This window comes from Pogoniulus pusillus, chromosome 3 (genome assembly GCF_015220805.1).
Source record: "Pogoniulus pusillus isolate bPogPus1 chromosome 3, bPogPus1.pri, whole genome shotgun sequence".
Classification (NCBI taxonomy): domain Eukaryota; kingdom Metazoa; phylum Chordata; class Aves; order Piciformes; family Lybiidae; genus Pogoniulus; species Pogoniulus pusillus.
The window spans coordinates 15,265,354-15,291,885 of NC_087266.1; the positions used below are offsets into that span (position 1 = coordinate 15,265,354).

The 26,532-nt window shown below is 37.1% G+C and overlaps 1 protein-coding gene across 2 annotated transcripts in view; it reads left to right on the top strand.

Moving 5' to 3' along the window:
- The window catches only part of DYNC2H1 (dynein cytoplasmic 2 heavy chain 1), a 160,376-nt gene that overhangs the window by 909 nt on the left and 132,935 nt on the right, over positions 1–26,532 (top strand). The window contains exons 2-30 of one of the 2 annotated variants that reach the window (XM_064170698.1): positions 2,233–2,403; positions 3,341–3,476; positions 3,756–3,874; positions 5,223–5,367; positions 6,093–6,325; positions 6,598–6,732; positions 6,821–6,934; positions 7,092–7,203; positions 7,370–7,494; positions 8,738–8,913; positions 10,217–10,412; positions 11,519–11,614; positions 13,599–13,751; positions 14,352–14,450; positions 15,237–15,376; positions 15,469–15,697; positions 16,038–16,165; positions 17,882–17,997; positions 19,164–19,291; positions 20,148–20,297; positions 20,963–21,168; positions 22,344–22,499; positions 22,591–22,705; positions 23,654–23,824; positions 23,994–24,376; positions 24,869–25,001; positions 25,092–25,209; positions 25,372–25,484; positions 25,575–25,694. In XM_064170698.1, coding sequence (XP_064026768.1) covers positions 2,233–2,403; positions 3,341–3,476; positions 3,756–3,874; positions 5,223–5,367; positions 6,093–6,325; positions 6,598–6,732; positions 6,821–6,934; positions 7,092–7,203; positions 7,370–7,494; positions 8,738–8,913; positions 10,217–10,412; positions 11,519–11,614; positions 13,599–13,751; positions 14,352–14,450; positions 15,237–15,376; positions 15,469–15,697; positions 16,038–16,165; positions 17,882–17,997; positions 19,164–19,291; positions 20,148–20,297; positions 20,963–21,168; positions 22,344–22,499; positions 22,591–22,705; positions 23,654–23,824; positions 23,994–24,376; positions 24,869–25,001; positions 25,092–25,209; positions 25,372–25,484; positions 25,575–25,694 — 4,416 coding nt within the window. Of the gene's footprint in view, positions 1–2,232; positions 2,404–3,340; positions 3,477–3,755; positions 3,875–5,222; positions 5,368–6,092; positions 6,326–6,597; positions 6,733–6,820; positions 6,935–7,091; positions 7,204–7,369; positions 7,495–8,737; positions 8,914–10,216; positions 10,413–11,518; positions 11,615–13,598; positions 13,752–14,351; positions 14,451–15,236; positions 15,377–15,468; positions 15,698–16,037; positions 16,166–17,881; positions 17,998–19,163; positions 19,292–20,147; positions 20,298–20,962; positions 21,169–22,343; positions 22,500–22,590; positions 22,706–23,653; positions 23,825–23,993; positions 24,377–24,868; positions 25,002–25,091; positions 25,210–25,371; positions 25,485–25,574; positions 25,695–26,532 lie in introns of those variants that run through there. The other variant, XM_064170692.1, reaches the window with a different exon arrangement.

Consider the following 26,532-nt stretch of genomic DNA (forward strand, 5'->3'; position numbering starts at 1 on the left):
TGAGTGGATACTGCTGTCTGTGATGTGCAGTGAATGTTACCATATAATTCGAATACTCTTGTGGTGCCTATGAGTAATACAGGCAAAATGTAGGTCTTGATATGATCCTGTCATTCCACCAGGGACATAACGTCTGTTAAGTCAGTGACAACTCTTTTCTGCACTGAAGACTAGCATAGAGGATCTTTAGCGTGTGAGCCGTGATGTGGGCCATGAACTTACAAACCTTCTGGTGTAATTTGAGTAGTCTCTGAAGTCTAGTACATTCATGCAAGAATGAACATTTGCAGATACTGGTTTTTGGAGTGTACCAATGCTCTTCCACACAGCAGCTGTGAAAGATCGGATAAACGCTTGGGTTATAATGTATACCTATTGCCGCAGGGAAGCAATGTCTGCAGGTGTTGAGCTAAAAACTCGATAGTATCAGGTAAACTTGAAAGCTGTTCGTACTGGCCCTGTGTTACTTCTAACAGAAAAAAGATTCACAGGTGGTCACAACTGCACAGAATTGAGGAGTTTGGTTAGCTTGTCTTTTTGGTATTGTTTTATCAAATGTTTAATAATATGAATAAGTTTTATGAATTCACCTCAGACATGAATAGTTTCAATAATGGATTCTATGGCAATTTTTTATAACTTTACCTGTATGTTGAACTGTAAGGAGAACAGTAGTCATATTGCAACCTAACGGCTTTGCTGATCATAGAATCAACCAGGTTGGAAGAGACCTCCAAGATCATCCAGTCCAACCTAGCACCCAGCCCTATCCTGTCAACTAGACCATGGCACTAAGTGCCTCATCCAGTCTTTTCTTGAACACCTGCAGGGACAGTGACTCCACCACCTCCCTGGGCAGCCCATTCCAATGGCAAATCACTCTCTCTAGGAAGAACTTCCTCCTAACATCCAGCCTAGACTATCCCTGGCACAACTTGAGACTGTGTCCCCTTGTTCTATTGCTGGTTGCCTGGGAGAAGAGGCCAACTCCCACCTGGCTACGTCTTCCCTTCAGGTAGTCATAGACAGCAATGAGGTCCCCCCTGAGCCTCCTCTTCTCCAGACTAAACAACCCCAGCTGCCTCAGACTCTACTCACAGGGTTTGTGTTCCAGGCCCCTCACCAGCTTTGTTGCCCTTCTGTGGACATGTTCCATCACCTCAACATCTCTCCTGAACTGAGGGGCCCAGAACTGGACACAGTACTCAAGGTGTGGCCTGACCAGTGCTGAGTACAGGGGAAGAATAACCTCCCTTGTCCTACTGGCCACACTGTTCCTGATGCAGGCCAGGATGCCATTGGCTCTCTTGGCCACCTGGGCACACTGCTGGCTCATCTTCAGCCTACTATCTCTCACTACCCCCAGGTCCCTTTCCTCCTGGCTGCTCTCCATCCACTCAGTCCCTAGCCTGTAGTGCTGCCTGGGGTTGTTGTGGCCAAAGTGTAGAACCCTGCACTTGGCCTTGTTAAATGTCATCCCGTTGGCCTCTGCCCACCTATCCAGCCTGTCTAGGTCCCTCTGTAGGGCTCTCCTACCTTCCAGCAGATCAACACCTGCTCCTAGCTTGGTGTCATCTGCAAACTTACTGATGCTGGACTCAATCCCCTCGTCCAGGTCATCAGTAAAGATATTGAACAGGACTGGGCCCAGCACTGATCCTTGGGGAACACCACTAGTGACAGCTGCCAACTGGATGTGGCACCATTCACCACCAAAGGAGCTTGTCTTTCTCTGTCCTTGAGAAATCTAAGAATTGCAATCCTTATGCATTTACAGACTCAGGAGAATAATACCGAATATCTGGAAGAATATTCCCAAAGTTATATATTGTAAAAATGCAATAAAAAAAAGATAAACTCCCTCCCTGCTTAGTTTTTTTCAAGGCACAAGATGGAGTTTTTTGGTTTTCCCCAGAAAGTGCTAAGTGGAGTTTTCAGAATCAAAATAGCCTAAGTAATTATTGCAGATATTCTACAATGAAAAAGCACAATATATATTTAATATTGGAATTCAGGTTCCTGTGAGTTCAGGAGTGAGTATAATAAGGGTTTTGATTTTCTGTGCAAATCAGATACAACCGGAATGTTATCAGAGCCTAGTGGGAGTAATATGGTGTTTGATTAGCTTTTTTTTTTGGTATAAATAATTTGTGTAAGTGGTGTACACAATTTAGTGTAATATGCAGTCAATGACAGTTTTTTAAACAAATCCTGCCTTTCTGATTATTACAGATTGAAGCTACAGATTCAGAGAATAATGTGTTGGTATTCTTTAAGCTACGACCCGATGTCATCACAGAAGAAAATCTTCATAGTAACATTCTTGTGTCATCTATGTTAGATTCACCAGTTAACACCCTTTATCAAGCTGTACGACAAGTTTTTGCACCAGTATTACTGAAGGTGAGCAATATGCCAATTTCAATGTTCTGTAAATTATGCTGACATATTGAAATTGAGTAAGATGTTAACGAGTCTGAGATAACTGTTTTTTGTTTTAAAAAGAAAATATTTTAAAAGCTTAAATATGGATGATAAATATGATTTCTAAAGTAAAAAAAGGTACTTCACCTCCAGTCAGTAAGAATGAAAGGAGGATAGAGGTTATATGTATGCTTGACTAAAAATGTGGAATACACTCGGCAGTGGTGGTTAATGGAAACAATAGCTCCTGACCTCCTGTCCGCCAGTAATTCCAGTCTTCTTTTCTTGTTTTTGGTATACTTACATTTTCCATTAAATATATAGGTCTATTTAATGCAAGATATGAGTCTTTAATATGTGGCAGATAAGTGTGCTAGGCTCTAGATTAATTTGTACAGCTGCATTTTTCATGATTGTGCTTTTAAAAATTATTCTGAGGCTTTTTCTTCTCTTCCATTTAAAAATATATTTCCTTTGTGTTTATTTTTCTGCCAAAAATGATGCCCATGGCTGTATTTCATAAGCTGAGCAAGCAGAGTTTCAGCTTTTTGATGTTTTTAATTTATTACGTATCATAATGTTAATAAAATACTTTTGGAAAGGCACATAATTTTTGGTATCCAATTGTATCAATCTCCAGATTCTACTGTCAAAGTAGACTCCAAATTTATTTAATTAAAGTCATTAACAAAGAATTTTGAACGCATTTTCAGATTGCCTTTATAAATCCAACAACTGACTCATGATTTTGTGATATGAGTTGGTTTACAGTATTATTTAAATAAAGTGAAAACAATTAAATGCTTTTCCTTGACTTCAAGAAAAGATGAATTATTTAATCATCCCACAGTTGCAGCTAGTGGGAGGGAAAGAGTAATTATCACATGATTCATAGGTTTAAAAATTTTCCTTGCAGGATGAGAAATGGAGTAAAACATTTGATCCCAAACTCCAGAAACTTTTAAGTGAACTTGAAGCTGGCTTGAGTACTGTTCTCAGGAGATCAGATCCTAATTACACAGGAATAAAATCCAGTGAAGAGGATGTGCGAGGTTTGTTTTGCAGTTATGCCTTTTATAGTGATTGAAAATGAGGAGTAAGAGGTTGAGCTTTCAGTCTTCGTTATCCCGGTGACTGCTGAGTGTGGAATAGAACAGGTTGTGGCCAGTGGACTGGAATTAGTGATGATCTGTTGGTATGAACTGCATCTATTCAGAGTCAGAAGTTGAAGAATAATTACATAATCATTTAGTAAAAATCTGCTTTACAAAGTATTCTTTTGTGACTATCCATGTATTTCATATTTAAACATTTTCTGTTATTATTTGCAGCTATCCTTACACCGACAGATGAATTTCAGTTCTGGATAGAATGTGCTCATCATGGAAGTAAATGGTGTAGTAAAGAGAGAGCTTCTCATTTTAAAGACCTGTTTGAGGACATTGCAAAAGTATGTTTGATTAGTGATATATTCTTAGACTCAGTAAAAACACTCTTTGTATGAAATATATGTCAATATATGTACACTCGTATCAAATATATGAATATATAGCTATTTTATTTTCTTGGGCAACATTTTCCTTTAAGTGACATCCTGGACAGTCTGGAGAGGTGGGCCCTGGCCAATTTCATGAAATTCAGCAAGGCCTAGTGTGAGGTCCTGCACCTGGGTTGGTGTAGTCCCAAGCACAAGTACAGACTGGTTGGTGAATGGCTGGGGAACAGTCCTAAGAAAAAGGACCTGGGTGGTTCTTGGTTGATGAAAACTCTATGTGAGCCGACAGTGCGTGCATGCACAGCCAGCCATGTCCTGGGCTGCATCAAGAGAAGCATGGCCAGTAGAGCAAGGGAGATGATTCTCCCCCTTTACTTTGCTCTTGTGAGATGCCACCTGGAATACTGTGTACAATTCTGGAGCTCCCAACACAAGAAGGGCATGGAACTGTTGGAGTGAGTCCAGAGGAGGGCCACAAAGATGATCAGAGGGCTGAAGTGCCTCTCCTATGAGGACAGGCTACAAGATTTGGGACTCTTCACCCTGGAGAAGAGAAGGCTATGAGAAGACCTTATAGTGTCCTTCCAGTATCTGAAGGGAGCCTACAAGAAGGCTGAGGAGGGACTATTTACAAGATCTTGTAATGACAGGACGAGGAGTAATGGGTTTAAACTGGAAGAGGGGAGACTTAAACTAGGTGTTAGGAAGAAGTTCTTTACAGTGAGGGTGGTAAAACACTGGAGTAGGTTGCTCAAAGAGATTGTGGATGCTTCATTCTTGGAGGTGTTCAAAACTAGGTTGGATGAGGCCTTGAGAGACCTGTTCTAGTGGAGGTGTTCCTGCCTATGGTGGGGGGGTTGGAACTAGATGATTGTTGAGGTCCCTTCTAATGTAAACCATTCTATGATTTTATGATATGTAATTTCTAGTGACAATGGTGCAGGAGAATGGTAGCATTTAACTGAGATCAGCTTTGACCATTGAATAATAAGAGCTGCTGTAGAAAAACATTGTTCTACAGTTCAGGAACTAGAAATTGACTGATGAAATTATTAAAAGGAAAAATGACAATGCAGATGATAATGAACACTTGTGCAAAATTTCTGACACCTGTAAAGTGATTGCTTGAATAGTGCTTTGGATATCAGTGCCTTCTTCACATGAGCAAACTACATGAATGCTTGTTTTTTGAGACGTATTCTGTTAAGCTATAAAACCTAGAAAATCTTAGCTATCTTCAGAAAAGTATAAATGTTTCTACAGTATTAGTTGTTAATCTATATAAGGATTATTTTTTTTCTAGGATTATTATAACTTGGATAGTCTCTCATTATTTGAAGTTGTGGATTTGGTGGAAAGTACCAAGGATACTGTTGATGGTGTGTGGAGGCAAACAGAACATGATCCTTATCCACAGCCACGCATGCATAATCTCTTGGATGTAATAGGTAAACCTTTATGCAGTCTTTTAAATTAAGTTGAGAAAAAATAAAATGAGCTGTTGAGCAGAGACCTTCCTCCTCCTGAAGCACCAGTAACAGCCTACAATATTAAGCTTTCCTGTTGCAATTAAAATCCATGAATATTATTTGCCTTTATAATATCCAGTAATTCAGCCAGTTCTGGTTGTTGTCTTCACAAGTGCTTGGGAAGATGACAGTAACAAGGTGGAGTTGGATACCTTGTAGTTTGTGGGCTGGATTTATCTTACTTTGATTTGACTCCTTTCGTTTCTCTCAGAGAACAAAAATTACTTAGATAATCCACCATTTGAAGATTAATTCAGTCTGTGTAGAGGAGAGGGCAGAACATGCAGAGAGGTTGCCTCTCAACAGCAGTGTCACATTCTGGGGGAGGCCTAAGACAGCAAGTTCATCTGCTGCTGCAAGCAGATGTGTGTGTGTGCAGGCACAAATTAAAAGGGCAGCCAGATACTGAAATTACTGCTGATAGATGCTTATGTATGGATTTCAGAATGCAAAATCATCAGCTTCTTATGCTGGACCACCCTCTGTTTAACTTGGAGGTGTTTAAGAGGTGTATTGAATCTGAGATAAAATAATGAGTCATTGTTGAAAGCAAAGTGTTACAATATTTTTAATAAAAGGTGATTGAAATGTGGTGTTTAAAGGAATAAACACAACATACCACTTTTGTGGATTTTTTTTAATAGGTGGCTCATTAGGTAGATATGTACAAAGAAAATTACAAGCTTTGAATTTGTGGGAAGATGCTTTTCACAATGTTAAAGAAAATCTAAAGGCTGGCATCTTGATTTGTGAGCAGTGGGTATCAGCTTGTGAGTACCTAACTGGGCAGCTCTGGCGTCGTTATACTCTACATCCATGGAAAAATGAGAAGTATTTCCCTGAATTGTTAGCCAAACTGGGCAAGCGTCTGGATGAGGTAAAGATTTGACTTACACACATACATTTTGTTAGAAACAGAATTAAACAACATTGTTTTAAGTTACAAAAGGAAGTTAAAACAGTTTTATAACATTTTCAGAGTCAGATAGCATTCTATAGTTCATGTTTATTTCATGTTTACTTGACCTCTTCAAAGGTTTCTTGTAAAAAGGAGAGGCATGGGATCTACTGCTTATGCATTTTGCTTCTAAATCTAAGTTTTCTATAAAAATATGCTGAATATCTAATATATTTTTTATTATTTTATAGGTGCTAACTGTTAGAACGCTGCATGAAAAGCTTACATTCTTTTTGTCAGCTGGAGAACAAAATGCTTTGCATCTTGCCCAAGTTTTTGAACCCTTTGCTGGTCTGAATCCTATACACTATAATCCTTACACAGAGGTATAATGATTACTTTTCATTTATTGACATTCTTTCTCTGAGTTTGTATTTAGATAATCATAAGATAACATGAACTCATTATTTCTAGCCACTGTGGAAAGCAGCAGTCTCTCAATATGAAAAAATTATTGCACCAGCAGAACAAAAAATAGCAAACAAATTGAAGAAATTTATTGCAGAAATTCAGGACAGTCCTCAGCAGGTATGAATATTTTTGTAGTCTGGAAACTTTCCTAAAAGTAAAGCTATTGAATCCTTTATTAGTCATTTTAGAGCACAGGAATAATTAACCTACAGCCAGACAGCTCTAATGAGTAGTGTCAGAATATATTTGTTTTTTTTTTAACTTTGTATTCCAGCTTCTTCAAACATTTCAGAAATATAAGGAGCTGATAAAACATCAAAATATAAGCAAAGAATTGCTTTTTGAAAGGGAAACATTACTAGCAAGACTTCAAGATTATGTCAAAGGTAAAAATGTGTTTAAAACTATTGAAGTGCATTATCCTTTTTGCAAATACTGGCATTCTTTATTTGCTTTTAGAATTATGTCAGTATCTCTTACATTTTTACAACTGTAATAATAATTTAAAGCTTATTCTATTCAGTTTCTGATCTAACATGAATCTTGTGTTAGACTATCAGACAGACTTTGAAACTCGATGTCATGGTGCTCCTGGTGATGTGTCTGGACCACTGTCGGGCAAAAACCTTTCTGAAGTTGTCAATAATATTGTGTGGGTACGGCAGCTGGAGCTGAAGGTAACAGATTCTGTTAGTGTTTAGACAGAAGATTTCTGTGGGGAATTCCCTACTGAAAAATTGTGGACTTCCCTGAAGTTACATAATCAAGATTCCTTATCAGTGGTGCTGCTGCCTATATTGAATCTTATTAACTGACCTAGAAAATAGTGATTTTGAATACACAAAACTGCCTGCTTATATATCTTAATTTTATCTAGCAAAAAAAGAAAAGACTAAAATTCTGAGAGGAGTTTTTTTGTTATTAAATTTTACCCCCCCAGTCTGCATTTAAAAATTACATTTGGGATTTCAGGTAGACAGATTTGACACCCTAATTCTTACTTGTTGCTACTAATTGGTGTAGTGCCAACTTCAAATCAGTGTCTGGCAGGGAATTTACTGCAGAGACTGTAGTAAAAGTAAATGTCAAATGATTCCTTGTTCTCTTACAACAGAAGGAGTTTAAAACATATTTGACTCTATTTTAACTTACATTGTTTTTTCAGTCTGTATTTACACTAGTTGGAAACTCTGGAACTTTTTTTGGGAAAGTATTGACTAGTTAAAAGCAAATTTTTTAAAGTATACATGACTGCTATTCATAATAACTATAGATTTGAAAGAGAGTAGCAGTTACTCCCAGAATAAATATTAGCTCATTTTTTTTGGCATTCAGCTGTGATTTGCAGAAATCTCAAGTGCCTGTTTCAGCTTAGTTGAGAAAAGATGGAGGTCTTAAAAGGCATTTCTTTTTTTATGTGTCCTGTGGAGAGAACAGTGGCAGCTCAGGTTTCACAACTATTTCCTCAGCTTTGTCTGCTAAGGACCTAGAGACCAGTTTGGCTGATATGTGCCAGCATTAGGCTGTACTAATTTTTTCAAACTGCTTTAAATTTTTTACTGATTATATTAACTACACTTTCCATTAATTTATCCACATGTTGATGTGAAATCTCATTTGAAATACCTTTTAGTATTAACATGAGCTTACAGGTGCAACAAAGGATGCATGCGAGACCTGTACTTTTATGGAAAATTAATTAAAGAACAGATAGGGTACTCTGGGATATCTTAATAGTGGTAGATACCTGTGGTGGACAACTTATTGAGACCCAACTTACTGTAATGGGAATTTGGACATTCTAATTAGTTTTTGAAACCCATTTGGATGTTCTGTAATACTGATGTTTAATGTGGTGTTTCTTCTTGCCTGATTTAATACTGGGAAATTAACCTTCTTTTCTGTATAATTGTGTTTAAGGTGGATGATGCTATCAAGCTAGCAGAGGCTCTTCTGTCTGACTTAGCTGGATTTCAAACTTTTCGTCAAAGTGCAGATGCTTTTTTGGAGCAGTTAAAAGCATATGAACAAGAGCAATTTGATGATTGGTCTAGGAATATCCAATCAGAATTATCAAATCCTAAGTCAGGACTTTGGTAAATACATTTGTGTTTAAATAATGTTTATGCTAGTGAAATTCAGTAGAAACTGACACAGGGAATGAAAAAAATCTGCAGCATTGAGAATGTGTGGAGAAACAAAATGTAAGTTTATTATCTTTTCATCATCCTGCCAGCCTTGGTTGATAAGGCGAAGTGTACAGGACAGTGTTAATAACTAATCTTGTAGTTTCTGTTAACACCTGTAATGAAAGACATGTTTGGTTTTCTTGTCGTTACTATTTTTTATCTCTTATAATCCATGTGGTGATAAATGTCTAGAAACCAAGTGAGATTAGTGTATAGCTGTGAATATAGAGATGAAGCATGTAGAGCACCAAATGAATTCTTATTTGAAAGAAATTCTGCAGTCTAAATAAAGCAGATGAAAGAAGGGTAGGAAAATGAGTTTAAGCCTCATGAACTTTGTGGATATTACAATATTTTTTTTCCAGCTCATAGGTCACGTAACTTCTCTGTGCATCTCTTGAGCGTTCCAAGCTTTCTTTGATAACAGCTTGTGCGTAGCTTCAGTGAATGCAGAAGTTGGTACTTAAGTGCAAACTTTAATTTTATGAAAAGCTCTGAAATATAATAAATAAGCAGATTCAGCACTCAAGTATAGACCAGACATCTAATTTACCAGTAGTGTAACTTTTTTTTTTCTTTTAAGAATTTTAAAGATGTGAAGTGATTAACTGAAAAGAAGTGGCTCTGCAAAGGGGAATGCAATGGATATGGAAACAAGAATAAGATGAGGAAAAAAAGTGGAAAAATGAGTAAAGATGAAGTTTGTATGAAAGAAGCCTAGAAGGGTGATGGTAGAAATGTTACTATAGCAGAAAAGGAAAAAAAAGGAAGTAAAATCTAAAGATAGACTGGAGTTCTTATTAGCATATAATTATGTATACTAAAGTATTTCACTGATCCAAGTCCTGGTTCTTGGATCGATTCTGTTAGACAATTTCTTCCCCTTTGCAGGGCTGAAGGCTGAGGCCTATAAAGTGTCTGCTCAGAGATCCAATGTGTTTGAGAAACATTGTTTAGCTGTAAGTTACATGTTGGCTGATGTAACAAGGTAGAAAAACTTCGTGAGCAAAACCAGGAGGTGTTCATTTCTGCTTGTCTTGATTGGTTTTGAATTGAAGATTACAGGAATAATTTCTGAGTAAATTAAAATGTTTATAAACATAAATGTGATAGAGTGACATCAATCTTTTTAGAATGATTTAGTAACATTCTAAAAAGAAAAGATCAATAAGAAATTATATATTAAATAATACCTTTGATTTTGATTTAGCATCCAAGCTAATAGTCCTGTAATGGAATTGGATGAGAAATCTGGAGCGTTAAACATACTTTATGCAGATCGTCTGGTGACTCTCCTGAGAGAAGTACGGCAGCTGTCAGCACTTGGTTTTGCTATACCAGCTAAAATACAGCGCACTGCAGACACTGCACAAAAGTTCTATAAACAGGCCATCATCCTCAAGCAGGTATAAGATTCACTGCCTTAATACCTTCCCATTCTGAATTCTCAGTGTTAGTAGTAAAACTTATCTAGACTGTGTAGTTAAGCTTTTTGTGTTGCTGATCTGTAGGACAGCGACTTGTTCCTTGAACAGATCATCAAAGTCCTTAAAAGAAAACAAAAATGAAATCCTTTACAGTTTTGGAATGTGTCTTCTTTTGAAACCAGATAAATTATAGTATTAAAGTCATGCAAAGTTGTTGTATGAATATACAAAAAATAAGACAAACATTAATGGATCTCCTAGATATAGTGTCAGTTTCTGATTATTATGTCTAAGGGAAAATATATTGGGCTTGTCCTCAGCATTGCAAGTTTTCAACTGAAAATATACTAGTAAGTGTTTTAGTGGAAATTGGATTTTTTTGAGGGTTCTTTTTTGATTGGACTTAATACTACATAAGTTTTTATTTGGCTTACATTTGATTTGAAAGGCCATGTCAAGTTTCTTTCTGTTGCTGTAAGCTGCAAGAATAAATATATTGGTAGATATGTTATGTGGATACACAGGCTTAGTTCCATTTCATTGTTATCTGATATACTGGCACAGATGAGGCGGAGATGACACAAGGTATACAAGATACCTATGCAGGATCCCAAGTGGAAAACTTAATAATGCCTATGTTTGGACAACTGAATGGAGTTGAAGGGTATCCTTCTTAGTCCAGCTGCCAGTCGAGAAGTAAATAGGTGCTTTCTAGTTTTTGTGTTGGAGATGTCATGGATGCTTGACAGCCTCTGAAACAGCAATAAATTCCTACATTTGCATAATATAGTAGAACTGTTCTGCTTAAAATAAATCAGAGACTGAGACTGTTTGATTTAAGGTGAAATATAATCACCTCAGATGTGTAAGCAGCAGTCTTTTTAGCCATTAGAATTAATCACAAGAAGATAGAATCACATTAGCATTGCATATGTACTTTATTTTTGTAAATATTGTACTGTTATAGATAATTCTGATTTCTTAATGGTATTGATTGGGCAATACTTTGAGGAATATCCTGTATTATATTTATTTACAAGTATTTTTGTCTGTTCTTGTAAATGTTAATTTCTGTGTTTTTATAGGTGGCACATTTTTATAATTCCATAGATCAACAAATGATTGAGAGTCAAAAGCCAATGATGTTGCAATCTGCTCTGGCATTTGAACAGATAATTAAGGTGAAAGAATTTCCCTCTCTGTTGTGCTTTTAATTTCAATGGTATCTTGGCATATTCTATGCTGCTTTTTAGTGTGTTTATTGCTGGACTTTAAAACTACAGCCTTCCCATATGAGCAACACTATCTGCTTAATTAACATTTATTGAATTTTTTTTAATATTGTCATTTAAAAGAACCTGTTTACTTCCTTTTACTTTAGATATTGGTATAATATGCACTCAGGAATTATTTTAAGATTTCCACATTAACCACAATGTCATCAATTTCTTAATTGCTAGGAATGTAACTTCCGTTTTAGCAGTACAGGATAATATTATTTTGGTCTGTTTTAGTAAAAACAATATATATTTTGTTCTGGAGATAAATTACTATTAAATCTTGAGTCTATTACTGTTATTAGATCTCTGTGGATTTTGTAATTTGTCTTGAATGTTTCTAATTTTGGATAGTTTGAAAGTGGATAGTTTTTGTTTTAGAATAAGAACAAAGAACCTGTGGATCTATTTGGCTATTGATTTATGCTTGCAGCTTGTAAAAGTGAATTAGTCTTCAGATGTGGAAGAATTTCTAAGAGAAGAGGCTTTTTTAAGAACTGCTAAGAAGTGTGCTATACTTAAATGTTAGATTCTTTGAAGGAATATGGAATAGTTTGGAGGATTTTATTGATTTACATTTTTTTCTGCTTTGAAGGAACAATATGAATTGATAAATTATGTTCCTAACCACATTTTTAAAATGCCTTATCTTTATGTTGTGGCTGGAGGGAACATAACCATGTATCATGAATTTCATTTTAGTAGTTTTGATCAGTGTGAAGGACTGCATCCTTTTTCAACACTGTTCTGACTTGCCAGAAAATGTGAAAATGGAGAACTGGAACATGCCCATAAACTCTGTATTGAGCAAGAGAATAATACTTCCAGAGCAATTTTCCTTGTATTGGCTGCAGATTATACCACAAATTCCTTTAGTATGCATAGAGTGATGGTGCAGAAGTGTTCATAGCCTCAATGCATTCTCCTATTTGATGTAATTTGAATAGGAATTTAGGAATAGGTCCAGCTGTTGAACTTTTGTCTTCGGATTTTTTACTTAACAAAATGTGTAAACTCCTGAGAAGCTTGATAAAAATCTCAGTGAAATGGAATTCCTCAAAACTGCTTACGAGTCAGTGGAATTTTCTGTGTAATTAAAAAATCATGACAAACAGGTGCAGTTGGATAGTAAATTTTAATGCCACAGTTTTGGGTTTGAGTCTCTGCTCCACAAAGAAGAAGGGAGGGGTTTAAGGTGTCCTCTCAGCTTAAGATGGCTGCTCGTGCATGTGGGGCAGGACTCTAAACATCAGTGAATTTAATTCAAGATCTGTTAAGAGTCTGGCATTAATCCTTCTCCAGTGTGTTGGTGTAGCTATGAGGATATGCCAACCTATTTGTGATTTGGCAGAAACTTATGGCTCTAGTGCAATAGTGAGAGGGAGATACTCCTTAGAATGATAGAATCATAGAATCAACCAGGTTGGAAGAGACCTCCAAGATCATCCAGTCCAACCGGTCCCCCAGCCCTATCCAGTCAACTAGACCATGGCACTAAGTGCCTCATCCACTCTTTTCTTGAACACCTCCAGGGATGGTGCCTCCACCACTTCCCTTGGCAGCCCATTCCAATGCCAATCACTCTCTCTGTGAAGAACTTCCTCCTAACATCCATCTTGTACTTCCCCTGGCACAACTTGAGACTGTGTCCCCTTGTTCTATTGCTGGTTGCCTGGGAGAAGAGACCAACCCCCACCTGGCTACAGCCTCCCTTCAGGTAGTTGTAGAGAGCAATGAGGTCACCCTTGAGCCTCCTCGTCTCTAGGCTAAACAACCCCAGCTCCCTCAGCTGTTTTTGTTTTTCACTAGGAGGAAAACCAATTTACTGTGTGCTAGCTGATAGACTGTTTTTATCATTAAGTCTTATGAAGTTTGTATGTTTTTCAAGCATTCAAAATCTGGTCCTGGAGGAAAAGGTCAAATAACATGGGATAATCCTAGAGAACTGGAAGTTTATATTCATAAACTCCAAGCTGCTGCTGAACGTCTTTCCACTGAAAACAGAAAACTAAGAAAGTGGCACAGAAATTTCATTGAAAAGGTATATTTTCCAGATGAAATTGAAATCATAGCTCTTTGTAGTTTATCCTTTCTTTCATAGGATCATAGAATCAGTCAAGGTTGGGAAGGACCACAAGGGTCATCTACTTCCAACACCCGTGCCATGGACAGGGACACCCTACCGGAGATCAGGCTGGCAAGAGCCTCATCCAGCCTGGCCTTAAATACCCCCAGAGACAGGGCCTCAACCGCCTCCCTGGGCAACCCATTCCAGGGTCTCACCACTCTTCTGCTGAACAACTTCCTCCTCACATCCAGCCTGAACCTACCCACCTCCAGCTTTACTCCATTCCCTCTAGTCCTGTCACTCCCTGAGAGCCTAAAAAGTCCTTCCCCAGCTTCTTTGTAGGCCCCCTTCAGATACTGAAAGGCCACAAGATGGTCACCTGGGAGCCTCCTCTCCAGACTGAACAGCCCCAACTCTTTCAGACTGTCCTCATAGGAGAGGTGCTCCAGCCCCCTGATCATCCTCATGACCCTTCTCTGGACATGCTCCAGCACGTCCACATCCTTCTTGTAATGCGGGCTCCAGAACTTTCACTTATGGGGTGTTTATTCTGCTTTAAAATTCTTTGAACAGGTTATATCGCTCATGAATATTGATCTACTTCGTCAGCAGCAGCGTTGGAAAGATGGACTCCAGGAGCTCAGAACTGGTTTTGCCAGCCTTGAGTCACAGGCAGGGTTTTGTTATTGTATTGTAAACTGTGAACATTTGACTTTTCAACACTAATCAAAATATAAGACTGAGACATAGTGTGATTGAATCAATTTTGATTAAGGAAGTACTTGCTAACTCAAGAAAACTGTGTACTAGCTGATGCCAGATATGAGGTAATATCTTGTATGACAAAGATAAGGATAATGTTTTATATGTCATAGTGATGGGAAAAGAACAACACTTGGTCAGTTGACAGGGGTTTGGTGAAGAAATGGGAAAACCTTTGTTCATGCAAATCAGTTGTATTTGAGCCATTAATAGAATATAAAGAAATTGTTACAGGTTTAAGTGATCTCCAGGCAGACTAGAGCAAATGAATAAAACTTAAAATAAAAATGGATTTCTGCCTGAAATAACAAAAAGGCCACGTTTTTATTTGTTTACTTATCAACCGTCAGCTTTTAGAGTTGAATGATAGAATCATTTAGGTCAGAAAAAAAAAATTTAAGATCATCATGTGAAATGATTAAGATTTTGATTAAGAACATCATCTTACCAAAGTGACCACCTAAGCTATTCTAAGGTATCATTTAAGTCAGTTTTAATTTTTCTGTAGCCTTCAGCAGCAGCAGAGCTATATTCCTAAATGGATGTGGTGGTCTTACTTTTTTGAGTGGAAACTCAGATTATTTTACTTGGTATTTGCCAGTCAAATAAATGCAGTATTTTTCTTATGTTTTTTACAAACTTCTGTCTTGGTTTGAGGAATAAAATAGCATCAAAATAAACTTTGTTAAATTTTAGGGTTTCAAATCATGTGATATGAAAGCCTGGAGACAGCACTGGAATCATCAACTTTACAAATCTCTGGAACATCAGTATCAAATGGGCTTAGAAGCACTCAATGAAAACTTACCAGAAATAAATATTGATCTAACATTCAAGTAAGATATATTCTTTTTTTCCTGTTGAGGAAGTACTTTGGCTCAGAATACTTTAAAATATTGGATTTTGTATAACTTGTTTAACTTTTTAGGCAAAGCCGGTTACAATTCAGACCCCCTTTTGAAGAGGTACGAGCTAGGTATTACAGAGAAATGAAGAGATTCATCTCTATTCCAAATCAGTTTAGGGGAGTAAGTGAAGCAGAAGAAGAGTCTATATTCACTGTTATGACTGAAAGAAATGCAAGTGGATTTCTGACAGCTTTCAGTAAAGCAGAGGATTTGTTCAGAAGACTGGCAGATGTTTCTAATCAATTCAAGGTATTTCCAGTATTTCTCTGACTCATGTATTTTTGTTAAGATTTGTATAATTGTAGGCTTTAGACAGTCTAAAAGTATGTATACAATTCCTGTGTTACAGCTCCATTGTTACTGTTACTGTTCAAAACATCTGGTTGAATTTTCCTTAATGTGTGAATATTGCAAATCGTTTTGTACCTCCTGATTTTTGCACTGGGCGAATGTGTAGGTAATTGATGAAGCCAAAAGGTTAAAGAGAAGGTAGCTTGAAAATACTAAGATATTTTAATATTACTAAAGACAGAGGATTTTAGTATGAAAAATATTTCTTTTACATGAAATCAAAAATGATGCTGAAAAGGAATGGGTTGTAATTGGCCAAATAGATGTCGAAACTCTGGTGGACACACATCTTTCTAGCAAACAAGACTGGGAGAAAAACTTCAAAGCTTTAAAAGTGAGAGGGAAAGAAGCAGAACGTCTTCCAAGGTATAGTCTAACTTCTCTTTTGTTTGAATAATGTCAGATCAAAAAAGCAATACCTGTTTTACATAGAGTTATATGCAGTATTTGAAGCATTTTAACAATATTGATATACTTCTAAAATATTTAGATTAATATTTTTCAGTTTAATTTTTAGACTATTATTTCCTTTTACCTGCACAGCCTTCTGTGAAAACTGTTACTGTCTTTCTGTGATATGATAGGAAACCCCCTCAAAGTTCAGGGCTGATTCTGACATACTGCAAAACACAGTGGTAATTTAACAATTCTTTTAGCTAAGTCCTGTACATATAGAGCATGTGTTTCAGTTAAGAACAGACTTAGTAAATGTTTGTACATGAAATACGTACTGTACTGAAACCCTTGATTGTCTCTTATGTATAGTTTAAGATATGTTAACCAGGATTATCAGCAGTCTTGGTTAACAGATGACCGAGGTTTGGAGATGTGACAACCATCTACAAGAAGGGCAGGAATGAGGACCTGGGGAACCACAGGCCTGTCATTCTGGCCTTGGTATCAGGGAAGATTTTGAAGCAATTCATCTTGAGTATGCACATGTGGCATGTGCAGGACAACCAAGAGATCAGGTTGTCACAAACCAAGGGTTTGTGAAAAGGATATCCTGCTTGACCAACTAGATCTTATTCTATGACCAGGTGATCCACCTAGTGGATTAGGAGAAGGCTATGGATGTTAACTACCTGGACTTTAATGAAGATTTTGACACTGGCTGCCACAGCATTCTCTTAGAGAAACTGGCAGCTCATGGCTTAGCCAGGTGGATAAAAACCTATCTGGATGACCAGGCCCAGAATGTTGTGATGAATGGAGTTAAATCCAGTTGGAGGCCAGTAACAAGCAGTGCTCCCTGGTGTCTTGAGGCCAGTGTCAGTTATATGACACTTAACAAGGCCAAGTCCTGAACTTGGGTCACAACAACCCCATGCAATACTACAGGCTTGGGGCAGGATTGAAAATTGCCCAGCAGAAAAGTGCCTTAGGTTGCTGGTAGAGAGTCAGCAGTGTGCTCAGGTGGCCAAGGTGGTCAACGGCATCCTGGGATGTATCAGGAATAGTGTGGCTAGCATGATCAGGGAAGTGATCATGCCCCTGTACTCAGTACTGGTGAGGCCATATCTTGAGTAATGTGTTCAGTTTTAGGACACTGACTGCAAAAAAGACATTGAGATTCTGGACCATCACCAGAGGAGGGCAACAAAGCTGGTGAAGAGTCTAGAAAAATCTTAAGAGGAGTGATTGAAGGAACTGGGGTTGTTTAGTCTGGAGAAGATGAGGCTGAGGGGAGACTTCATTGCTCTCTACAGCTACCTAAAAGGAGGTTGTAGTGAAGTGGGGTTCAGTCTCTTCTCCCAAGTAACTAGCAATAGAATGGGAGGAAATGACCTCAAGTTGTGCCAGGGAGGTTTAGATTGGACATTAGGAAAAAAAATCTTTAGTGAGTAATCAGGCATTGGGATAAGGTGCTGAGGGAACTGATGGAATCACAATTCCTGGAGGTGTTAAAAAATCATGTAGACATGGCACTTCAGGACGTGTTTTAATGGCCACAAGGGTGTTAGGTTGATGATTGGACTCAGGGGTCTTAGGGGTCTCTTCTAAGCAGAACAGTTCCGTGATTCTGACGTGTCTAGGTATACTCCTGAATGTTTGTTATTTTTTAATCTTTTTGTCTTGAAGCACCATCAGGATAGATTGTTTAACTGTTAATTGCAACCCTGTGAAAATTGCAATTGATGATTTCATCCAGAAGTTGTATGATGTCCTTGTCATATCTTTAAGAAAATCTATTCAAGGTAAATAGCATCAATGAATAAGTACTTTTTGCTTCTGTCCTACTTGTGGATATTTGTGTTAATATAAACACTCTTTTAAATAAATATTATACTCTTGGGCACAGTGAGCTGCTGAAATCACAGTGCAGAGACTAATCTGTTGGCAAGTTTTCTCTACAGGCCTAACCTAAGACCCTTTGTCCTTGTGCATCTTTGCTGTTCACTCATTTTGCCCACATCTGTATAGCAATGTTTTGCTTGCTTCTTTTGCCTGAATGAAAATTTATTTGCTGTTTCAGGGAGGGAAATTTATTTCATGTTTGAATGAGGAGGATTTGTTTCACAAATTGAAATACTTCATTAAGAGTCTTAAATAATCTAGACTTGTTCAAGGAGTTACTTGTCACTTAGATTGTCAAAATGCAAAGTGTTAAGAAGTACAAAATATTTCCCTGTTTTTGGATGATCTTTCTGTATCTGGAACACACAGACAAAATGAAATAACGTGTAGATGATACCAGTGTTTTGTGCTTTAAATGGAAAAATCAGCACAGGAAACACAGAATAAGATTTGTGCAGAAAGTGAATTATTTCTGTAGTCTGAAAGATTGATTGTTTCCTGGAAGATATTTTATTCCGTGGAATCATGCAGATCCTTTCTCACTACCAGAGAGATCTACCTTGATAGAAAAGTACAAAATTATAGCTTAGTTAGGCTTTTGTTTGTGAATCTTTTCAGTATTTCAAGCAAGGTGGCTCTAATTTATTACTTTCCTTAAGAAACCAACCAACCAAAAAAAAAAACCCACCCACAAAAAACCCAATCATAAAATGCCAAAAGCTATTTTAGCATCTGTTTTTCCTCCATTTACCCAACAGAGACCTTTACCAATTTTGAAAGTGCATAAATAAATGCATTCTGTATTTATGTTTCATCCTCAGAAGGGCCTCCAATACTTGTAGTCTAAACCATATACTGGGTGCAGTATACATATTAAAAGCTGTGTGTAAACTCCAATGTGCAGTTTCTGTGGAAGTGGTGTGTAGGATTGGGGTCTACAATTTTTTAAGCAAATGCTTTGCATATATTATCCTATCTTATGACAGTGCAATACCTTTGCTTGGCTTGGATATTTATTAATACAAATATTTTCTCTGTGATAACTTTGTTTGCCACTTTTTTATAGCTCAGCTCTCTGAGGTTTCTTCATTTCTCACTGATGCCATGGAAACATTAGTGATTAGGCCCCAAACTGTAGAGGAAATAGCAGAAGGCAATTTAAAATATTTGAACCTACATGAACAAAGAGAAGGGGTAAGATACATTTTTGTCATATCCAGAGCAACAGCTATAAAAGAAATGTAATTGTTTTCCTGGGTGGAAACTTCTGCTTAATGTAACTAGTTTAGAACACAGAGTGGCTTTATAGGGTCAGGACAGTAAGCTGCCTAGGGGGAAATACAATATCAGGATAAAATATTTGATGTTTTCTCACACTTCCAGCCTCCCAATAAGAACCTTTTCCAATTTAATGAGGTTCCTGGGCATACAGTAACAGCAGTGGATTTCTCCTCCACAGGATTACCTCATGTCCTCTTGAAAGCAAATGCACCTTTGACATCCAGAATATCCTCTGGTAAAGTGTAGCATGAAGGACCCCCGGCCTCACTTACCACCTGTTAACTTCACACTGGCTGAGAGAGTTGGGGTTCAGCCTGTAGAAGAGAAGGCTCCATGGAGACCTTGTAGCTGCCTTCCAGTAGCTGAAGAGGGCCTACAGAAAAGCTGGGAAGAGACTATTTACAAGGGCACATAATGGCAGGACAAAGATCAGTGTTTTTAAACTACAGAGTGATAGATGTAGTTTGGACATTAGGAATAATTTATTTATTATAAGGGTGGTGGAATGCTGGAACAAGTTGCCCAGTGAGGTGATGGATACCCCATCCCTGGAGACATTCAAGGTTAGTTTTGATGGGCTCTGACTAACCCGATCTAGTTGGGGATGTTGCTGCTCACTGATGGGACATTGGACTAAATTACCTTTAAAGGTTCCATCCAAGCCAATGCATTTTATGATTCTATGATTTTATACCATTTGTGTATTTGCTTATAGTTGGGATTAACAGGATTCATGGAATTTTTACGTATTTTCATGTGTTGAATTTAGATTTTTCTCCTGTTTCAAGAGGCTGAAGATAAGAACAAACTTCTACGAACTGTGGCTGGTGCAGGTTTAGACACTATCAGTAACCTAAGAGCTACATGGGATAAATTTGAATTAATGATGGAAAGCCACCAGCTTATGATTGCAGAGCAGGTAACAATTGAAAGATTAATATTATACATAAAAATATTAAAATTAATAAGTCTGGAGAAATACAACTTTTTTTAGATTCAATCCATAAACATTCTCAGTTTAGTGTTAGCATCAACATTACTGACTTGAGGGACAGCCTTTAAAGGAAGGACACTTGGACTATTTAAACAATAGGTAGGTGAAACTTGGGTTGAACTCATGCTGAAATGAATGGTATGTTGTACCTCTGTCTCAAGCAACCTTCTAGTGCCTAATGAATACAGTGGTTAAGTGAGGAAAACAGGGTAACAGTTGATAGCATTTTTATGACTTTATCATATTTTTGTACTGATGCTTGTTACTTTCTTTTCACATAACCTTTCTAAGCTATGTGCAGTCCTGTGATTCCAGTCCACTGGCAAACTGCTGAGCTCAACTGAAGTTCTGCAATATGCCATACTAATATATCATTTTTTCTGTCTGATATATGATGGCAGGCTAAAACAGATAGCATATGTCGAATAAATAGATCCCAGAAGAGTAAAGATGAACTATTTCTTAGAATTTTATATGAGAAGTTTGTAGTTACAAAGTTTTGGTCATGTTATGAAGGTGATAATTTGATTTTGCTCATACTTGCAATAGCAAACTATTGAAGGAATTTCCTTTTAACTCCTGTTTAACAGATTGAAATTATGAAAGGAAATGTGATTTTACGTATTAATATGTATCTTCAAGAACTGGAAAAGTTTAAAGCTCATTGGGATCAGCTAAAGCCAAGTGATGATATCATTGAAACAGGTGATCAGAATGTGCTTGAGAAAAGTGCTGAGATCATAAAGGAAAAAAAAAAAGAATTTGATGAACTCGAAACCATGAAAGAAAAGCTCATGTATGTATATTTCCCTGCATATGTTACTCAGTAATGTCTGGATCTTTTGCAGCAATTGTATCAGAAAATACTGACTGTTTTTAATCACAACAGACAATATAAGGAATCTCATTTTATTTGTATTACATGTTTTTCATTAGTCTTTGAGTTTTTTTTCCATTGGTTGTACATAACTTGAAATTCTCAAATTTTTGTTGATTTTTTTAAAAAATTTGGTTGATTTCAACAAGTGACAGAACAAGAAGAAATCACCTCAAGTTGTACCAGGAGAAGTTTGAGTTGGATATTAGGAAAAAATTCTACCGAGAAAGGATTACTAAGAATTGGAACAGGCTGCCCATTTTGGTGGTGAAGTCATTAACCCTGCAGGTGTTTAAAAGATGTGTGGATGTGGTGCTATAGGGACATAGTTCAGCAGTAGTGGTGGGATTGTGAGCTCAAGGCAAATGGTTGGATGTGATGATCGCAAAGGTCTCTTCCAACCTTGACAGTTCTATGACTATCAAAAAGTCAAGAAATCTCTTGAGTGTTCATGTAAAGGAGTCTGTAAACTAAAGACTCAGTTGTGACTTCTGAAATCCTCACTTAGAGAAGGTTTGGGATATTGGTTCTGAAAAGAGTTTTGTCCACCTAAAACTTAAACAGGCAAGACCTCACCTCTCCCATTTCTTGAGTAAGTGTCCTATCTGATACATTGTTGTTCAAAAGGAAAGGATTTTTGCTCTTGGCACCTACTTTCAGCAAGCTTCATATTGCATATCTTGAGTGAACAAGGTTTTCTATTCAGATTCCTAGCTTGGCATTTAAATATGATAATACTTAAAACTAGCATATTCTTTCTACTTAACAGGAGGAAACAATCAACTAAAAATAATTTTCTTTCAAGCTTTGTTTTTGGGGTCACAAAGTAATTTACTTTTCTCATAAATGAAAAGAAGAAATGAAAGTTTATGTAAAATAATTATGAATATGGAGAAGATTACTGTGCAGGAGAGTTATTCCTTGTATTCCTTTATTATTTCCATTCAAGAAGGAGAAAATAAGGAAATTGCAGGTGGAGCAGTGTTCTTCAATAAAGCAGTGTTTTTTCTTAAAAAAGTATGATTGTTTCCATACAATATCATCTCTTAAACCATGAATACATAATACACTTATCTAGTTATCTTTTTATTCAGTCAAGAATGCCACCATTTTAAATTGGAAGAGCCTGATTTCTCCTTATCAAAAGTTGTATGTGAAGATATTAAGAGCTGTGCAGAAGTCTGGGTATTGTATGAAGATTTTTATCAAGGATTTCAGGAAAAAGCCAAAGAAGACTGGATTACTTTTAGGTATGCTTTTGTTACTTTAGCTTTCATGGGCAAATATGTGTGGTTGTAGTACTGTGTTGTTATGCCCTTTTTATATTTGATTTTCATGCAGGAGTAAAACATACCTCTTTGAAGAGTTCTTGTTCAACTGGCACGACAAATTGCGGAAGGTGGAAGAACACACTGTAATGACAGTAAAATTGCAAAAAGAAGTGGACAAGTATAAAGTAAGGTGCTAATTACAAAAAGGGGTACAAAACAAAAGATGTTTTGGGTAATAAACTTCATTCTGTAGCTCATTGTTCAGTTCTTACAATAAAATGAGTTAATATGTAACAAAATATATTCTGACACTGTTTTAAACATTTGGTTTGCCTTTGAGAACCTTTCTGTTCCTTACAACAGAAGAGTCCTTACAGTTTAAATAGACACACATATAGCAATGAGTTTTGTCAGAGTTAGACTTGTAAAAATTTACAAATGTAAATATTGTTTTGTTTGAATAGCATGTCACTGTAATCAGAGAGATACAGTTTTCATAAAGACTAGAGGTGGCCAAGAAAGCCAGTGGCATCCCGGTTTATATTAGAAAGACTGTGGCCAGCAGGAACAGGGAGCTGATCATCCCCCTGTACTCACTGGTGAGGCCACACCTTGAGTGTTGTTTTCAGTTATGAGCCCCTTGTTATAGGAAGGACTTTGAGGTTCTGGAGTGTGTCCACAGAAGAGCAATGAGGTTTATGAAGGGCCTGGAGCACATGGCTCGTGAAGAGCGTCTGAGGGAGCTGAGGTTGTTCAGTTTCGAGGCTGAAAGGAGACCTCATTGCTCTCTAACTGCTTGAAGGGAGGTTAGAGTCACAAGGGGGGCAGCTTCTTCTTGGTGTCAAGCAACAGAACTAGAGGAAATGATTGCAAGCTGCACCAGGGAAGATTCAGAATGGATGTTAGGGAATATTTCTTCACAGAAAGTGTTATCAGATGCATTGGAATGGTCTGCCCAGGGCAGTAGTGAAGTCAACATCCCTGGAGGTGTTTGAGTGGTGTGTGGACCCGGCTCCTAGGGCCATGGTTTATTGTTGACCCATCAGTGCTGGGTTGAAGGTTGGACTGGGTAATCTTTGAGGTCTCTTCCAACTGAATGTTTTCTGTGATTCACATATACATTTTTTCTATAGATGATAATTCCACTCCTAAAATATGTAAGAGGAGATCATCTTTCTCCAGACCATTGGCTGGATCTCTTTCGTCTTCTGGGTCTTCCTCGAGGCACTACACTTGAGGGTTTGTTATTTGGAGATCTGCTAAAAGTATCAGATGCCATTATTGAAAAAGCCACAGAACTTAAGGTAAAGTTCTAGATTTTTATTTTGTGCTTTATTTTATGTATTATATCTTGTCCTGTTTGTATATTTATATTTTTATTACTGTAGAAATACAATTTACATTATATTTTTGAAAGGAAAACTTATTGCAGTTTCTGAGTTTCAAATGAAATTTGTTCATGCTTTCAAATAGGATTTGAATTGTCGGGCCCAAGGTGAAATCACAATTAGAGAGGCACTGCGTGAGCTTGAGCTCTGGGGAGTTGGAGCTGTCTTTACGCTGACAGATTATGAAGACAGCCAAGGCAAGACTATCAGGCTCATTAAAGACTGGAAGGACATAGTCAACCAAGTTGGAGAACATCGCTGTCTTCTACAGTCTCTCAAGGACTCTCCATATTACAAAGGTTTTGAAGATAAAGTGTCCATCTGGGAAAAAAAGCTGGCTGACTTGGATGAGTATCTGCAGAATTTAAACCAAATTCAGAGAAAGTGGGTCTATTTGGAACCGATATTTGGTCGTGGAGCCCTGCCCAAGGAACAGGCTCGTTTTAATAGAGTTGATGAAGACTTTAGGTTAGTGTTATTGAATATAACTTGTTTTTTGTAGTACCTTTGACATACGTAGGCAAGAACATTTTTCATTTTTTCAAGAATAGTTTCTTGTTGAAGACAAGCACTTTGTTCTCTGGGAAAGTACACAGATGAACCTCTGGGAGAAGCATATGGTTTATTTGTTCCTAAAAACTCAAGGAAATAAAAAGAGAGGAGGTTTTAGAAATGTAGAAAGATCTGTCTTGTTTTGACTTAACAGAAGGAACTAAAAGCCAAGATTTGAATTTTCTTGATTTTGGATATAGAAATTTTGTCAAGAAATGATTGTTACTGGAGAAACAGCAATGTAAAATCTGAAGTGGTTCATCATTAATACCAAACCCTGAAAATTAGGTGCCAGCTGATGATGTGACATATGCTTTAACTTTTATTATATAACTACTTTTATATCATATCCAGACTAAAATTCTAATGGATGTTTTATGAGTTATTGTACTTTTTTTTCCTGTTAAGATCCATTATGTCAGATATCAAGAGTGACAACAGGATAACATCACTGAGTGCTCGGACAGGAATAAGAAATACCTTAATTACCATACTTGACCAACTTCAGAGATGTCAGAGATCTTTGATTGAATATTTGGAGGTACAGCTGACATTAATATAGTTTTCCATAAAGAAAGTCAGTAAGTTTGAATTTAAATGAGCAGTATTTATTTATTGTTTTTTTGTATAGGAAAAGCGCTCAGCATTTCCAAGATTCTATTTCATTGGAGATGATGATTTACTAGAAATTTTAGGACAGTCCATGAATCCTCTTGTTATCCAGTCTCATCTTAAGAAGCTTTTTGCTGGTAATGCATTAATCTTCATTTGTGAAATGTACTTATTCAGAAATCAGGTTATTCAATGCTAAATAATCTGTTGCATACTTTTTTTCTCTCTTTGTGTTACTAGACAGTATGGATGTTTGACTTTAACAATATAGAATTTTATTGCTGTTTTCTGCTTGATAGGCATTAATAGTGTGATCTTCGATGAAGAATTCAAATATATAGTTGCCGTGAAGTCTGTAGAAGGAGAAACTGTGCCACTTAGAAATAAAGTTCTTCTGTCAAGTGATGTGGAGGTAAGAAGATCACATCCAAGTATAGTTCAATGTCTTTATGAAGCTTTGTAATATAAGTTTTGAGATATTTTTTTCTCACCTTTTTGTCAGGTGTGGCTAAACAGTTTGGCTTTGGAGATGAAGGAGACCCTGAAAAAAATGTTAATTGATTGTGTTGATGCTGGAAAAAAATCACAAGATTCAGTTGATCCATCCCTCTTCCCTTCCCAGGTAGTAGTTGATCCAGTAATGCCACTGTGTAGTCTTAGATAAACCAATTAAGTTTGTTTTTGAAGACTCATAAAGAAGTGTACATAGAAAATTGGAAGAAAATAACTCCAAACAGATCTATTTTATTCACTTTTGGTATAGAGAAAATATTTAACATGTGGTGTTGTTAGTATTTTGTAAACATTTGGAATACTCAAGACATTTGCATAACACCTGATTTGACATCTGTCTGTGTCAAATGTAAATCTCCATCTTAATTGGTGGTGAGTATTACATGCAGGGCTGCTAAGACATAGTAACATAAAAACTCTTTTCAAAATTGGATTAAAATACTGTTTCTGAAGCTTACCTATGTAAGCAGAACTAGTTATGATCATTAATTTTTTTGTGCAGTTTTGACCAGTAGCACAGAACATCACACAGAATCACAGAATGGTTGTAGTTGGAGGTGACCTTTTGAGCCCTCTGCTCACTCGGTTTGCCCAAGACAGGGTAGGTTTAGGCTGGATGTTAGGAAGAAGTTCTTCACAGAGAGAGAGTGATTTCCCATTGGAATGGGCTGCCCAGGGAGGTGGTGGAGGCACTGTCCCTGGGGGTCTTCAAGAAAAGACTGGCTGAGGCACTTAGTGCCATGGTCTAGTTGATTGGCTAGGGCTGGGTGATAGGTTGGACTAGATGATCTTGGAGGTCTCTTCCAACCTGGTTGATTCTATGATTCTATGATTCTATGTCACAGGATCACAGAACAGTAGAATCATAGAATGCACTAGTTTAGATGGAACCTTTAAAGGTCATCTAGTCCAACCACCCTGCAGTAAGCAGGGACATCTTTAACTAG